This window comes from Vigna unguiculata, chromosome 9 (assembly GCF_037176805.1).
Source record: "Vigna unguiculata cultivar grain cowpea cultivar isolate G323 ecotype 2 chromosome 9, ASM3717680v1, whole genome shotgun sequence".
Taxonomy (NCBI): domain Eukaryota; kingdom Viridiplantae; phylum Streptophyta; class Magnoliopsida; order Fabales; family Fabaceae; genus Vigna; species Vigna unguiculata.
Window position 1 is genome coordinate 46847140 of NC_140800.1, and position 16756 is coordinate 46863895.

Consider the following 16756-nt stretch of genomic DNA (forward strand, 5'->3'; position numbering starts at 1 on the left):
AAGAGAGCAAGATGTAAGCCTTTTCTTTTGTGTTATGAAGCTGTGGGCCTGGCCCCTTCGTAGGCCCAAGGCCAGCCCACTAAGGAACCCCAATACCCCCCTCTCAGTTCACAGTTGCCCCTTGTCTCCCTTTTCAGAAACAGAGCTTCCTCTTGTCTCCCTCTACGAAGCAAAGTTCTGCTAGGGCACGTACCATCTTCCATCTCCAAGCTAGCCTAACCCATCAGGTACTCTAGGTAAGTTAAAACTCGGGATCTTTAGTCCGTTTCTCTCCTTCCCATTGTCTTGTACGTTGGTCTGGGTAGGGTTTAACTTTGTACTTGTGTTTCTGCCCTGGTTCCACGATTCTAGCTCACTTCCTTGGTTCTGGAGCTGCTATTTTCGTAGATTACGGGTCTGTTGTCTTTTGGTACTTAAAACAAGGTAAGGGAAGCTAGTTTTCTTCGTTTTTCGTTGTGAGTGCTTGTTTTCCTTTCTGTTGTTGCATAAAATGAGTTGGTAAATGTTTGTGCGTGTGTGGAAATCAAAAGTATGATGTTTGGTTGCTCGTTTCTGGGTTGCATGCGTAGAACAGTGGTGAGATCTGTTATTCTCGTCCAAGCGAGCTCGTCTCGCCTAGGCGAGAGTATCAGAGTGCTCACTGCCACGAGAACTCGCCTAGGCGACCAGTCCACGTTCTGAGCGACGCCCTGTCTCGCTCAGGCGAGGAGGTCTCGCCTGAGCGAGAATTCGTGAAGACCCCCTATTGCTTATCTCGCCTGGGCGAGAATCCGCTGCGTCAGTAAGGCCAGCGTCTCGCCTGAACGAGTTTGCGAATGTGTGACGTGTTTTCCTGACTGTTTGGGTGATTCATTGTATTTATTGGTTAGACTTTTTCCTCCTAAAAATGATGTACGTGATTATACTTGGGTGTTTGGATTTTTATGAACGAAATTGGCATGCTTGGTATGAGATTGATCATGAGTTTGTGGCTTCGTGATGTTTTAACATGAAAATTGGATGAATGACCAAAAAGAGGTGGGAATTGTATGAGAAACATGATTATGATGGTGAGATAGGCGTAATCCCATGAGTCCCATGGGGAGACTCCATGGTGGCGTGTAGTGTATATATTAAGATAAGGATTCAAGTAAGGATCGCATCCCGAAACTCTAAAGGGTCAGTGAGTCTCAGGTAGAGAAATCTGACCCAAGTGGTGAGAGTGGCGGGAGGCCCTAGTCTTTGGCAGGATAATGGCCTTAGACGCTTAAAGGCTAACCTTGTGAGTGGTAGGGTGAAACCCATTGGCAATGGCTCTGCAGAGCAGTAGAGGCCACCACAAGTGCAAGCGTCCAGTGAATCCAATCTTAGTATATGTATCCGGATAATTGAGTCATAGTGTCTTGCTTGTTTGCCATAACATGACTTATGTGTCTCTGTGTTGTAGGCCTGGGAATGTTTATGCACTTATTCTTTTACACTATGACAAGTTTCATGTTACACTAGCTTACCCTTGCATTTCTGTTTGTGTTCTGTTATGTTTTCTCTCTTGCGATGATCACCTTCTGGTGGGAGCAGATGAGAGGGAGGTTCGAGATGGATCCGGGAGACGCAGCAGTGCAACTTAGATCTTCTTGACTGGATGTCTTAGGAGTAGTTTCATGGCCATGAGGCCTTTTGTATTAGTTACCTTGAGGGCAACCCTTTTGCAAGACCGTTGAACTTTTAAATTTCCTTTTGCTTAGGACTATGTGGTATGCCTAAGTTTCCTTTGGAGTATTTCCGGATGACTATAATAGTTATCTTCCCTACGTTTTATGTTCATCTGAATGCTTCCTGTTATTATAACTGTGTGATATTTTATTTAGTAGTTTAATCTTATTAAAATGGGATGTCACACAAGAGAAAATAAAATATAATTTTAATTTTTTTAATCTATTTGATGGTCCATATCTAATTTCATATCCTTTTAAATCACAATTATTTGATTAAGAAACTGTGTAAAATTAAATTGCAAGGTGTACACGATAACTCATTATTTAAAACATGACACCTGTTAAAAACTCGTCCCTCGATGGTTTAGAAACTATCACAACATAAATATATACACACCTTGATTTAAGTACAGTTGCAATAAAAAAGTTTGCTGTTGTTTAAATCTCCTTGATTTCGGTCTCCAATTCTATTCCATTAGTCAATTTTTGAATTTTTTAATATTTTAAGCATTAAAATGATAGACTAAAATTATATTTTTGTGTTTTAATTTTTATAAAAATTCAATTAGATTTTAATTTTTATTTGATTCAATTTAATTATTTAATTTTAAAAATAATTCAATTAAGTTATTTTTGTTAAATTGACGTTAAATATTTTTAAAATTTATATATTAAATTGCTTTACCTAAAAAATAATATTAATTTGACCTAGTTGGATATTTTAAAAAACTATAAAACTAAATTGAACTAAATAAATACTAAAAATTTAATTAATCTTTTTTATAATAATCAAAGAATCAAAATAAGATTTTAGTCAAAACTATATTAGTTAAGAATAGTGGCGTATAATTGAGATGCAACATAAATATTTATTGTTTAAATATTAAACTTGAAAATAGAAAAAATAATAACTGTCAAATTTCATTTTACAAAATTCATTATTTTCCCCAAAACACTTTATACATTTTTATTAAGAATTTACTTATCCTTTCGTATATCATAATTCACCTTATTCCTACTATGAAGAGAACAAACATATTCGATCATAATTTCTTTTAGAAAATCTTTTTGTTTACTCTTTTTCTTATTAAAATGGTTAAATATTTATTGTTAATATAACTTAAAAAAAAATTACATCATAAATGATAGAGCTAATTTCAATTGGATAAGAATAAATGAATAAAACACAGGAAATATAGAACTGAATCAAAATAGTAGATTTTTTAAGTATTAACACCAAAATTCTAGAAAATAAAAATAAATATGACAGAGTATTAAAAATTAAAGAGACTCAAATTATAATCAAAAGGTAAAGTAATATAAAATATCCATTTATTCCAAGAATAAAAAGTTATTCACATCACCTAATTTTAGTTTAGGTTTAAATATATTTTTTGTCCTTATTTTCGTAGTGTTCGATGTGGATGGTCCTCATTTTATCAAATCTTTAAAATGATCATTATTTTCGTAGTGTTTATTGCGGATGATCCTCATTTTTTACCAAATGTTTAAAATGATTCTCATTTTCGCAATTCGTGATTAATTTAGTCATTTTCTATAATGCCGTTTAAATAGTAACGGAGCATTGTACAAATGACACGGTTTGTATTGCATTCTAGAGTTTTGAAAATGAATTATTAGACAGTTAGTCAGATCTTTTTCCTCCATTCCCAATTTGTGTTGTTGCAATTTTCTTTTTCCTACAATCCTATGTCACGGTTCATTCTTCTTTCTTTACCTCTAGGTTGTAACTTTTAGAGACAACAATGTTGTAACAATTTGCACAATGTTGGTGGTTCAACGAGAAATGGAGGATTAATCCTAATTTATAACCGTGGAGAAAACGTTACAACATTCCAACCACAAACAAACCCTAAAACATAATTATGAAAACCTTAATCCCAAGTGACGAAAAAATCACCTGTACTCGTCAATTCCTAATTGCAGCGCGACCTAATTAGAAATTTTTTGCCCCAAATTGAAGAGTTAACATTCATAATCCACTTGTACACTTAATATACCTCAATACAATATAATACAAACCGTGACACTTGTACAAATGAACAACTTCCGCAACATAAAAGGAAAAAAAAGTATTTAAACCTTTATTTTAAAACCTAAAACTAAAACTACCCGAGTTCGAAAAGTTAGGCAATTAGGTAATCGTTTATCGTCTGGGGATTGAGTTGACTGAAGGAGTTACAGGTACCTGAGCGCTATCCATAGAAATTGTTCTTACGTAATGTATCTGAAAAACCTGCTATATTGTAGCGTAGTAATTCAGTGTTTGTGCTATAGCAAATGGCGAAAATTTTCTGTGATTTTCGGTTCCTCCTCTTGGTTGCAGCTGGGATCTTCATCTATATCCAGGTGCTGCCCGTGTCTCTAACCCTAACTATGTTTTTCCGACGGTTCTGTTAATTTAACATGTTGTTTATGCTTGTTCAGATGAGGCTTTTCGCAACACAATCAGGATATGCTGATCGCCTAGCTGCAGCTGTAACTGAACTCCTCCGTTTCTCATATAAATCTATATTCGATATTTCCACGTCTAATATTTGGTGAGTCATTATTATCGTGGCTAATCCTTGTTTAACAGATTGAAGCTGAAAACCATTGTACAAGTCAAATGCGATCACTGATTGACCAGATTAGCTTGCAACAGGGACGAATTGTGGCCTTAGAAGGTTTGCTTTTTGTTAATTGTGGAATATCGTCCTGAATGGTTGCATGATTATTACTAAAATTTTCTCCTTCGGTCTACTCGTTGATGCTGGAGGGAAATATTGCAGTGATTAGGATATAGAAACCCTGTTAATTGATCGGGGTTCATGAATTTTCTCTGATGGCGTTTGCAATCCAGAATATTCAAGCTCATGAGTTGATTTGTGGCCTATGGCTCATCTATGAACATTATCTGACCGTTCTTGAATGTACACCCAATATCTGGTGACATTTTCTAGCTAGTAGTTTGGTTGCAATTCCTGCACTCGTTGGTAGAGTAGTATTACCCAACAATTACTCTGCTTTACGGGGAATAGGGTGGGGGGAGGACGATGAGGATTGAAAATAGTCAACAACACAGTGGACCAAATCATAGGTTGATTTACGGGGCTTTGAGTTGATGTTAATCCATTTAAACCTCTGCTAGTCTTGTTCAAAGTCAGAGGGAGGAGGTTCAGGACGGAGTCCAAGGGCATCATGACTCAATCTAGTGTCTTCCTTGCAGAAAATATGGACACTAGCTCAAAAGGGTGACAAGATAGGCCACTGCCAAGAGATGGAGAAGTATCAAATTTTTTAGAGCAGGATGGAGATTTGGTGGAAGCTTTCACTTGATAGGAGCATTCCGTGCACGATGGTCCTTCTGTGGGGAGGTTGAACCAAAGAATGTACCGTCTACTTGCTTTCCAATGTTGATGATATTATTGTTATAGCGAGCTCTTGTGAGCTATTTCAGTCTCTTATTAATCAACTAAGTAACAAATTTTCGCTATAATTTCTTGGTTCATTAGACTAGTTTTGGGGCATAGATCAAGTTACCTAAGAAATATTATGGATTCAAATTCTTCTCAGTGAACTTGGGATCATTTTTCTCCCACGGTATTATGTGATAACTGTAGGTCTTGCTTATAATCCTGTTGTACATGCTAGAACCAAATATATGGAGATTGACCAGTAATTTGTCCGAGAAAAAGTATTAGCCAAGCAGCAACTATCTGTTCAACATATTCCAGCTTAGGATCAATGGCAGATGCTTTGACAAAGCCACTTTCCCCAACTGGCTTTCTGTTCTTGAGTGACAAACTCAAAAGTGCTTGAGTCTCTTCTCAAAGAACAACCTACCACCTTGAGTTTGTGGGAGGTGTGTGAATATTGTATATAGGAGCAGTTATTCAACTGCCTCGTCTTGAACTATTTTTCAGTTAGCATTTTGTTAAAGTTAGTTAGTTTTGCCAACTATTGCCAGATGGATGCTAACTGTCACCGTTATTATTGTGTATCTTTGAGTATAAATTGTTCGTTGTATCTTTCTCTTATTCTCAAGAATAATAAGAATTATAGAGAGCTCTTTTCTCTCCTTCTCAATGTTTTCTGTTTCTTCTCTAATATTCAACATAACTTGAAGAGTAGTAGAAACAAGAAAGTAACAGATATAGTATGGACTTTTACATGGTCACAACAAGCACTGACTTGGATGAACAGAGATTTTCTTATGATCATCTTGTCAGGCATGTAGACGCTAGGATTACTAATCTTATGAATCATCATGGAGAGATTGCTCCCTGAAACACATTAAATGGATCCAATCTATACAGAACTTAATTAGGTTAATATGTAGGGACCATCTTAAAATTCAGTAGGTAGTAGGTTGTAATGGATAGTTTGGGTTAATGGATCAATGATTTCGTTGAAATCCTTAAAATGTGGTTCATTAGGCTACTTTGGAGTTAGATTCTACCTGGAAAAAATCATAAGGGGTGGGTATTATAGACAGATTTTGAGAGGCATAAACAATATGACTACTAGAAATAGAAAATGTGGATCATCAATTATTTACATTAGGAAATTGTTGTACAGATTCATCTGCCTAGTCTTAGTATTTGGGAGTGAATCCTTGGAAACATTCAGGAGATGTTTTTGGGGGATGTTATGGGAGTTACCACTGTTTTGGTTTTTCATTAATATTTTTGTTTCTTATTTTAGGCCTTTGGACCCTTTCTGTGACAAAAGAATGGTTCTCCTTAAGTAACAAAGTTTAATCGTTAAATATATGAGCCTATACTTATTAGTAGTTGTTTTGGATTACATGTTTATTTGATCTTTTGTCTCCTTTGCATATAATATTTTTATCAAATTATGGTTTTTTGTATTGGATTCTTTCAGAAGAGAGGAAACGTCGAGACCAAGAATGTGGACAAATGAAGTCTCTTGTACAAGATCTGGAAAGTATGTTATAATAAGTAATAAGATCTTTCTCTTTTTGGATGGTGGTAGTGGTAGTGTATATCTTTCTCAATCTCTTGTACTTAACATGTGATTGATGGGGTGTTTGAGCTTATATGTGCTTATGATGATGTCTTATTATCCTTCTTTAAACTCTTCTAGCTTATTACAATAAGCTGTAGAGTAGGGATGAAAATACGTGTATGTTTGATTATACCTGTTCCTTGTCTCCAAAGTAAAATTTCATACTTTATTGGTAAGAGATTAAGAGGACAACTTCAGTTGAGAGAAGTGATTGTGAATCTGGAGAATATTGAATGAATAAAGTCCATCAAAACCAACAACTTCTTGAAGAACTTTATTCATCCCTTGGGATTTGATAAGACACTTATCAAAATGAAATCCAAAAAAACTGAATTATCTTTGGCAAATTGACTAATACTTGAACGGTGTTTAGTAATGGAAGGGACACGTAACAAATTGTTTAGTTGAAGAGTAATATGTGAATCATAACCAGCACCATAAATACTTAAACCTGCACCATTGTTGATGAAAACTTGATATGGACCATCAAAATGTTGAAGCTGTTACTAACATGAAAGCTTGCACAGAGTATGATACCAAAGATGTATTGACATTTCCTTTAGATTAGACTTGATTAGCATTGCACTATGTGAGTATTGTTGTTAGTTAGGCTTGTTATAGGATTTACCCAAGTATTTGATATTTTATATAAATACAAACATATCTAGTTGTTCACCATGTCTGAAATTTTATAACAATCTAATGAGGTTTTTTTCTATATTAGATATCCAAGATACTTACTGTTTATGAATAAATATTTCAGGAAAAGACCTACAGAGGCTGACTGATAAAATGCAGGTTGAGCTGAATGTTTGACAATTTGCTGCTTCTTCTATTCTTTCTAGAGTTTATTCTATGATTCTTTGTGCTGCATGTTTTAGGTTCCGGTGGCTGCTGTTGTGATCATTGCATGTAATCGTGCTGATTACCTGGAGAGGACTATTAAGTCTGTGTTAAAGTATGCATCATAGTATAACATATTTGATTTATTAATCTTTTATACTTGATAATACAATTGAGAAGTATTGTGCTGAAACCTTGTGTTTCTGTGACAACACGAGTGGTTTATTTATATTGAGAAGATGAAGTCAATACAGTAACAAGTGGATTTGATTTCCTCCAATAATAAATGTATGATGCTAGAATAAATGACAAACGTTGCTAATAATACAAATATGATCTTGACATAAATAGGTATAAAGATACGATCTTTATTTTATAATTATACATGACCCCTTAAGCTGGAACATATATGTGCTGAGCTTGCTATAAGTGATTGGATCTCTGGTCCTTTTAGAGACTTGGCAAATATGTCTGCCAGTTGTTCACTAGAGTTGATAAATCTAGTGGTGATATCTAAGGTTATCAGACTCATGGGAGATCTGTAGACTGGACTTGTGGATGTGACTTGTAAGAGTCTACGTCATATGAGAAAATAAATGTAATACCATATACCTATTCAACATTCCAACACTATAATTAATTAAAATAGGAAACAATACTTCCATAATTATAAAATAACTAAGTTTAGTAGTGCATGACTATTATATAAGTTCAAACTACACCAAATGTAAAAGTTCATACAATTACAAAACATGAGTTATTAAGCTGATCACAATCAGATAACTAAAAATGGCAAACTGTCTTCAACTTTTTGTCTTCAATCCTCTAATGACATCATCTCCAAGATCATCATTTTCTTCTTCATAACCATCAAGCTCTTCCTCAACTAAAAAGTGCTCATCATCATTTGCATCAAAAACTGTATTATCAAGATCAAGTGTATCTGAAGTTGGATCAGTTGAACTTGCTCCAACTAAGTCAATATTCACTGTTACCTTGGCTGTGAGCTTGCTCAACCTCATCATTATCTCCCTCTTTAGTTATTCATTCATCACAAAACTCAATATCATCAAGGAAGTACAACACTGATTAAGGTCTTTTGTTTGGAACTGTTGGGCAAAATATTGGTTTAGGTGGACAACATCCTCCTTGTCACTACCTATGATAACAATGTCATCCACATATACAATAAGGTCCTTGAGGATTTTGTGGTAAAATAATGAATGATTAGTTTCAATTTGTATCATTCCAAAGTGCTGGACAACAGTACAAAAACGTTTGAACCATGCACAAGGTGATTTGCTTAAGGCCATAAAGGGATTAGCAAAGAGGAAATACCTTATTAGACAATTTCCCTAAGCAACAAAAACTCAAGAAATTGCTCCATGTATATTTCTTCATGAAGATCTTCATGGAGAAGTGCATTCTTGATATCAAGGTGTAGGAGAGTTCATTGACTAATCGTTATCATGGAGAAGAGAAGACAAATAGATGTCATTTTAATGACAAGAGATGAAGTATTGGCGTAATCTTCTCTGTAAATTTGTATATATTCCTTGGCAGTCCAACAAGATTTATAATGATCAATGTTACCTTCGAGGCCAATTTAAGTGTACAACTACTAACACCCAACAATTGTTTTTCCACCTGGAAGAGGACTCAACTCCCAAGTACCACTACTTTGGAGGGAATGCATCTCATCAATCATATCTTGTTGCCTATCAATAGTATGTCCATTGTGGTGACAATGTTCACATTTAAAATGATTTTTAGAATTTCTTGTGGTTAACACCCATATCTAGTGAGGCAAATGTAGAAGTGTCCTCAGCAGAAGATATATGTCTTTATTTATTTTGGAGTAGTGCAAAAGAGTTAGAAGTCATAGTAGGGATTATTGAGGATCCCATAATCTTATCATGTGTATCAACATGCTTGTGAGGCAAACCATACAAGGCTAACATCATAAAAGATATAATGTGGTCTTCAAGTTCCTTCTTTACATTTGTAGAAGGTGGTGGAATAGTTCAAGTGGAATAGTTCGACTTGTCTGTCTTCTCAATAGTAAGAGGATGGTTAGACAAGATGACAAAACATGTTCCGGATGTAGGGTTGGTGCTGGAATCCATTTTCAAAAACTGAAAAAAATACAAAAATAAATTTTGTTAGAGAAAAAGAAGATTGAGCCACTGAATTAGCTTCATTGTAGCTGGAACTACAAGGGTATAAGAACAAGGATAAGGCAACTTGGGTAAGAGGTTGTTGATCCTCAGTCCTTGGTGCATGTGCCGGTAAGAGAGACACAACTACACGGAGAACATGCTTGAGTGATGGCACATAGGCATGTTTCTTGTGCAGCTATTTGTATTGTTGCATAGATAGGTACAACATGATCCCAACAATGTGGTCGCCAAAGAAAGAAAATGTCATTGGAGAAGTCGTCAAAGATATAAAAAACAACCATTAGGAATAGTGAGTGAACCTGGAGAGAAACAAAAGGATTCACTAAGAATTTCCACCCAAAGACAGGGTCCATGGGAAAACACGGTTTTCCAGAGACTCTATGTGTGGTTGAACTATAAGGAAAAGGGTAGTATTGAGTTGAAATTGTTTGTTTCTATGACAACATGAGTCATTTATAAAAAGTGTGAAAACAAAATCAATACAATAGATATAGGAGATTTGCTTTTCTGTGTTACTAAGTATATGATACTAGAATAAATAATAAACATTACTGATAATACAAATATGATCTTGATATCTGTAATTATAAATATATGATCTTTATTTTATTATAACAACATTTTTGTTTTGTCCGTCTGAGCCACAATCTACTTATTTTTACAGATACCAAAGGCCTATTTCTTCAAGATTTCCTTTATTTGTATCTCAGGTATTTTATTTGTTTAGTGATATGGTTTCCACTTTGAAGGAGTTTCTTTTATCTCCATGAAATTATTCAAAAGTTGTCATTGTTATGCAAATGCAAAAACAACATTAACTGCTGATTGTGAACCAAAAGAAAATTAATACAACATAAATTGCTGATTGTTGTCCTTTTTATCTATTCAGGATGGATCAAATCCAGATGTTAAAAGTACGACTTTGAGCTATGATCAGTTATCTTATATGCAGGTATATGCATTTATGTAAATTAGCTGAACTTTGAAAATCAGATCAGTATTCCAAAGCCCAATTACATGTTGTGTTGTGCATATTAATGTGTGTAAACTGACAGTTAGCTATAGTTATGTTTATTTCCGCAAATTTGTTAATGGTCAATGATTAACTTGATTTTTATAATCATACTAAATTAAATTGGTATGGTTATTAAAATCCAGGAGCTAATAATATATTTCTTCAGTATTACTAATAAGATATTTGTGTGCGAGCCAGATGCCCTATTTCCTAAGCACTCTGTTTCTTTAGCCTAAATTGGATAATAGAAATACAGATGGGTTTCAATTCTTAGCATAGTGACGTTATAGAGATATAGAACAATCACTAAAATTATTCTGATCTCAATAATTTTAGATTTGTGGTTATTGACAGAGCTAATAGTTTGATAATGAAAAAACAGGTTCTCTGTACTAATAATATTAGTTTGATGCAGCACTTGGATTTTGAACCAGTTCAAACTGAACGACCAGGAGAGTTAATTGCTTACTACAAAATTGCACGTAAGAGTATTTTTCTGTTTTCCTGTGATGTGTTCTCTATTTGGAAGGAATATTCAATTGATACATTTATCAGGTCATTACAAGTGGGCTTTAGATCAGCTGTTCTACAAGCATAACTTCAGCCGAGTAATCATCCTTGAAGGTGAAATGTGCTATTATCTTTTCTACATTATGTATTTTTTTAATTCTTTTTATCATTAGTAAAAACGTGGAAGCTAATGCAACAACTATACAATGTCAGATGACATGGATATAGCTGCTGATTTCTTTGATTATTTTGAAGCTGCAGCAATGCTCCTTGACAAGGATAAGTATGTGCTCAATAAGGACAGAATGCTTAATTTAATTTTTTCTGATTTGTTATGCTAGTTTTATAAGACTTTGGGATTTCTGTTCATAATTAATCTATTCTAGGTCCATTATGGCTGTTTCCTCGTGGAATGATAATGGACAAAAGCAGTTTGTACATGATCCGTGTAAGTTTATTCATCTGTAGGTTTCATTAATTTTCTATCAATTATTTTCTAATTCATGTCTTGATTTGATATTGTAATAAATGTGTTCAGAATCGGATTTGAATACATTCTGAATTATGATCACAGGCTATTTTTTTACTTTCTAATATTTCTCCTTGATTGCAGCAGATTTGCTTTCCTTTTTAAAACTGGTTCTGTCTATAAATCAGCGGCCATATTATTCAAAGGGAACAAGAGAAATAATTTTTTTTTTTGTTTTTATAAATGGTTTAGAGCTTTGGCTTTGAGCCTCGCTATCTCCCAAGGTGAAAATTTCAATGACAGGTGCCAATTCATTTTTTTTGACACCCGCACGTGAAACTGTAACTCCACCTCTAGTGAATGATCGAGTGGACCCTTTAACTAGAGGTTTTGACACAGTGATGGAAACCCAGGGGAAATCTAGTATAGAAGCAAATGATTAATGCTTTGTGTACGGAAATTTTTAATTTCGTTTTTCATACAATAAATAATGCTGAGGTATTTCTGGGATTAAGCTTTTGAATTGGCAATGGTATTTCTGGGACCTCCTTGTCCACGGTTTGCCTATGGCTTCCAAGCCTTTGCCTTCTACGGTCACAATTTTCTTCTAAATTCACTTGAACTCTAAAAAATACTGGAATTCAATTCATATTTATTTGGTTTTTTCAACACATTAATAATTTTGCATGCATAGAAACGAGTTTGTAAACACGAGATCATCTACATGCACTGTTAACTTTTATCAACTATACACATTTCCCTGATTAACAAGATAAATCATATTCTTACATAAGATATCTCAGAAGATTACTGCTACCATTCTGATGAAATTTGTTTGATCTAATTTGCAGATGAACTTTATCGATCAGATTTCTTTCCTGGGTTAGGATGGATGCTGGCCAGATCTATATGGGATGAGTTATCACCAAAATGGCCTAGGGCATATCCTTGACATTTCAGTAATTATTCTTGTTTGTGTGTGCCATATTTGTCTTTTTTGGAGGATTCCAATGAAGAAATCTTGGTAGAAGTATTTATCACATAGGAATTATAATTCTTAGAATTTGGATTTAAAGCCTAATTTAATCCCTCAAAATCAGCTTGTATTATGACAACTATTCAAGCCTTATAAGGATTACATGTATTGTATATCTAATCAATATGGGATTTTACACGCTCCCTCATACCTAGAAGTTGTCATTTGGAGCATAGACAAATGCAATGACTTAATAACAGCACCCTGTTTGGCCTAGGAATAAACTCTTAGATTGGAAATCTTTACCATAATAAAACTAGGATAATTTTATACACTTTCTTAAAATTTGGGCATACAACATTATTCTAGAAAATTGACTTGTAAAATGAGGACTACCTAAAACTTTGAGAGGATTACATTGGTCTTATTTTTAGTTGAAATGAGATCTCAATACACACCTTCCCTAGGACTGGACATTTAGAGCATGAGCAAATGAGGATGATCCAATAATAGCATCCTATTACACCTAGACAGACTTTTGGAGGGCAGATAATATGAGTGGTCTGATAACAAGTCTAAGATAGGCTTTGATTTTATCCTAGAATTTGGATTTAAAGCTTAATTCAATCTCATTAACACCGCTTTAATAGGTGAGACTTGCCAGGCTAGCACAGACTACATAGCCTATTTCCAATGATTAGGCAACCTTGTTATTTGTAAATAGCCTACTAAGTGATTAGGCAACTTGAAAAAATAAACATTAAAGGAGTTCTTATCTTCTAAAATTAACCTTCCGGTTTCCAATGATTGTTTGCTAACCATACCATAGGAGTAAATGGACTGAACAATATCTGATTGTGCACCACTTCAAGGTTAAGTCAAAGTCCAGCTAGGGCAAGGGCCATGAATATCTGGTTGTGTTACTTGTAACACGTGTCTTGTAAAGGGCATTCGATTACCATCATATCTCTCAATTATAAGTGAGCAAGAGGGTGGTGACACCAACATTGCAGTGCTTTCTTGGTGACACCATCATATCTCTCAATTGTAAGTGAGCAAAAGGGCTAGCGCACAACCATCCTCTGTGAGTGTTAGGTATACGAAGCATGATGGGATATTATGATCATGAAGTTTTATTGAAATGTGTGTCTAACTTGACACATCGTTCTTTATTTTTATTGAAGTTATGCTGTAAATAAGGATACAATGAATGAATAAACTCCCAGATCTCTAGCTGCACATCTTTCTATATTTCTGTATTTACGTTGAATTAAATTACATATCTACAGGATCTAATTACTTTTTTCCTGTTTAATTTACAAGGCTTTGGGCTTTCCAAACACAATAGCTAGCTTTTGTAGTTTAGCTCTCCCAAGCCTAAGCTTTGTATTAGATTTCCTTATTTCGAAATCACACTTATTTAATTTCAGTAAATCTGTAGTTGTACATAAACTTTTCTTGACAAAATTTCACTTACTGGGATGACTGGTTGAGACTAAAAGAAAATCACAAAGGACGACAGTTTATCCGACCTGAAGTGTGCAGAACATATAATTTTGGTGAGCATGTAAGTTTGCTAATTGTACATAGAAGATTGATCTTTTATACCGGTTATTTATTTTCTGTAGAACCTTTGCAGGTATGCATCCTATATGAACCTCAGTTTAAAAAATATTTATTGATCTGGTGAAAACTAAAATAAATTTGTTCCATGGGATACACTGTGATTTTACTTGAAAGGTGCCTATTCTTTGTTAATAGGAATCTTGTCTTAAAAATTTTTCTTTACAGATGGTATGCATCCAGTAGTAATCTAGAGTAGGATGAATTTTTTATCTGTTGCATATTCATTGACTAAAGTTCATGATGATTCTTGATTATAATTTTCTTATGTTGGATATTTGCTTCTATATGATGTATTTCTAGAATTTTTGATGACAAAATTTACAGACATCTCTCCGCTATAAAAGGAGAATTGCATTTTCCTTAGTGTAGCTTATCCTTCCATTCACTAAAATGATTTATTTCCCATTTACTCTGAAATCCTTGTGATTGCGTTTTGTTCGTGCAAATTTAGAAGTCCTGTAATTATTACAGGGTTCTAGTTTGGGACAGTATTTTAAGCAATATCTGGAGCCAATCAAGCTGAATGATGTCAAGGTACTCACGCTTTATGAACAGTCTGAAATATGTTTCTTACTATTAGAATGATGCTAGTTTCCTTTGGGTTATTCGAAGGTTAACTGGAGATCAATGGATTTGAGCTATTTACTGGAGGTGAGATGCAGCATTGTGTTTTTGTCTGAGCATATACGCAAAGGAATGCTGTAATGCTATGTGGAAATTGTTTTGCCATTTTCAGGATAAGTATTCTATGCATTTTGCCAATACTGTTAAGAAAGCTACACCTGTCTATGGAGCTGGCGTGGTTCTAAAGGCATATAATATAGATGGTGATGTGCGTATCAAATATAGAGATCAGTCAGACTTTGAAAACATTGCTCGCCAATTTGGTATATTTCAAGAGTGGAAGGTAATTCAACTATGTTTGTTTTTAAGTTCACAAGGGCAATGCATCATAATATGCAATTGGAGCCCTGAATTTTAATGTCTGATTTCAATCTGCCTTGGCAGATTATACACTGGACTAGTTATAAAACTAAATCTCTCTAGTCTGAGTCCTGAATGACATTTGAAACAAAAATCCAGGTTAAAATTGTGTCCATACGTTTTAGAAGTCTGAGTTCTACGTCAGAAGTCAGGAATATTTATGGTAGTTATTTTCCCAATTGGATTAAATAAGGTATAAGGATTCCCTAGAAATTTCCATTCGTTTGGTATGTTTGTTGGTTGGGTAGGAAGGTGAATAGTAAATGTAGTGATTTGAATCAAAGCTTAAACTCATTTGGGTATACTTCTGTAGTTGAATATATTATTGGTTTCATAAGATCATTCACGTAGATAATATGTAGTGTATCCGGGCGTAACACAAACATATATATGTTTCCGTGTTTTTTCATGCCTTATTGATCTAATTTTGTCCTACATTTTCTCGTCGCATTCGTCCTGCATTCGTCCATTGCCAGGATGGAGTACCGAGGACAGCCTATAAAGGAGTAGTCGTTTTCAGACATCAAACTTCGCGACGTATATTCCTCATTGGTCCAGAGTCTTTGAAGCTACTTCAGATTGAAGAGTCTTAATGCTGGATGAGGAAGGAAAATACTGACAATGTAAGAGAGTAGTTGTTTTCAGATATCAACGGAAGTGTTGCGGAGTTATTGGTATTGAGCTTAAAGTGGCATAGGAAGAAGCTACGTTCTGTTTGCCGATGCATTCTTGAACAAAATTAGCGGCCATAGCGGGTATCTTGTAGAGACAGATTTTGTCTTATGATGGCTTGAGGTCCTCATGTATCCCTACTCTCCATTCATGTGACAGAAAAACGGAATGGTGAATGTTTATGTCAAAGCGACGTTGAAGAAGATCAATTTATTTTTATTTTTCATATATGTAGTTTGCTTTATTTGTAGAAGTTAAAAGAATGTGAGAACACTTTTGTGAGACAAAAACGCCTTTCCTTACTTTGTCATTTTTCATTGTGTGAGAGTTTGAACTTACGGCAACTCAGCCGTGGCACGAGATCAACGCTCTGCAGAGCAAAACCACAAATGAACTACGCAAGTCACATAGAGCGCCTAGAGGCGACCAGGAGCTTGAATTTGGCAGAAATTAAAATTTTTATGAATTATAATTTTTTTTATACTCTATTTTCTTGCATTTATGATGTTTTTACTTTTTCTCTACTAAAAAAATATATCAGTTTATATTTATAATTATTTAATAATATTTTGTATTATTTATAATATCTCATTTAATAATTTAAAATTATTAAACAAAATATTTTATAATTGATAATCATAAAGCATAGCATAGAATACTGGAATATAACTAATGATATAATAGCCTAAAATTATTAAATAAAACATTTCATAGCCTAAAATTATTAAACAACATTTTATAATTGATAATCATAAA

At 34.3% G+C, this 16756-nt stretch overlaps 1 protein-coding gene and 1 long non-coding RNA gene across 4 annotated transcripts; both read left to right on the forward strand.

The window, feature by feature from the left end:
- The first annotated feature begins 117 nt into the window (after nt 1–117).
- On the forward strand, nt 118–1804 carry LOC114196215 (uncharacterized). The gene is made up of 3 exons (XR_003606638.2): nt 118–236; nt 352–423; nt 1558–1804. It is a non-coding gene; the product is annotated as an uncharacterized LOC114196215 (long non-coding RNA).
- A 1948-nt stretch (nt 1805–3752) lies between these two features.
- CGL1 (alpha-1,3-mannosyl-glycoprotein beta-1,2-N-acetylglucosaminyltransferase) lies at nt 3753–16488 on the forward strand. 3 transcript variants are annotated; one of them, XM_085666384.1, is made up of 19 exons: nt 3753–3899; nt 3993–4064; nt 4143–4193; nt 4294–4381; nt 6582–6644; nt 7489–7523; nt 7607–7683; nt 10413–10458; nt 10638–10700; nt 11179–11245; nt 11319–11387; nt 11487–11556; nt 11660–11721; nt 12594–12683; nt 14191–14285; nt 14816–14878; nt 14957–14995; nt 15081–15251; nt 15805–16488. In XM_085666384.1, the coding sequence occupies exons 2-19, from the start codon at nt 3996–3998 to the stop codon at nt 15919–15921; spliced, it is 1335 nt and encodes a 444-aa protein (XP_085522510.1). In that variant the 5' UTR covers nt 3753–3899; nt 3993–3995; the 3' UTR covers nt 15922–16488. The 3 variants fall into 3 exon arrangements, with proteins under 3 accessions (XP_085522510.1, XP_085522511.1, XP_085522512.1); XM_085666385.1 differs by having other exon boundaries at nt 3833–3899; nt 3979–4064; XM_085666386.1 differs by lacking the exon at nt 3753–3899 and adding an exon at nt 4924–5559 and having other exon boundaries at nt 3991–4064.
- Nucleotides 16489–16756: the final 268 nt, after the last annotated feature.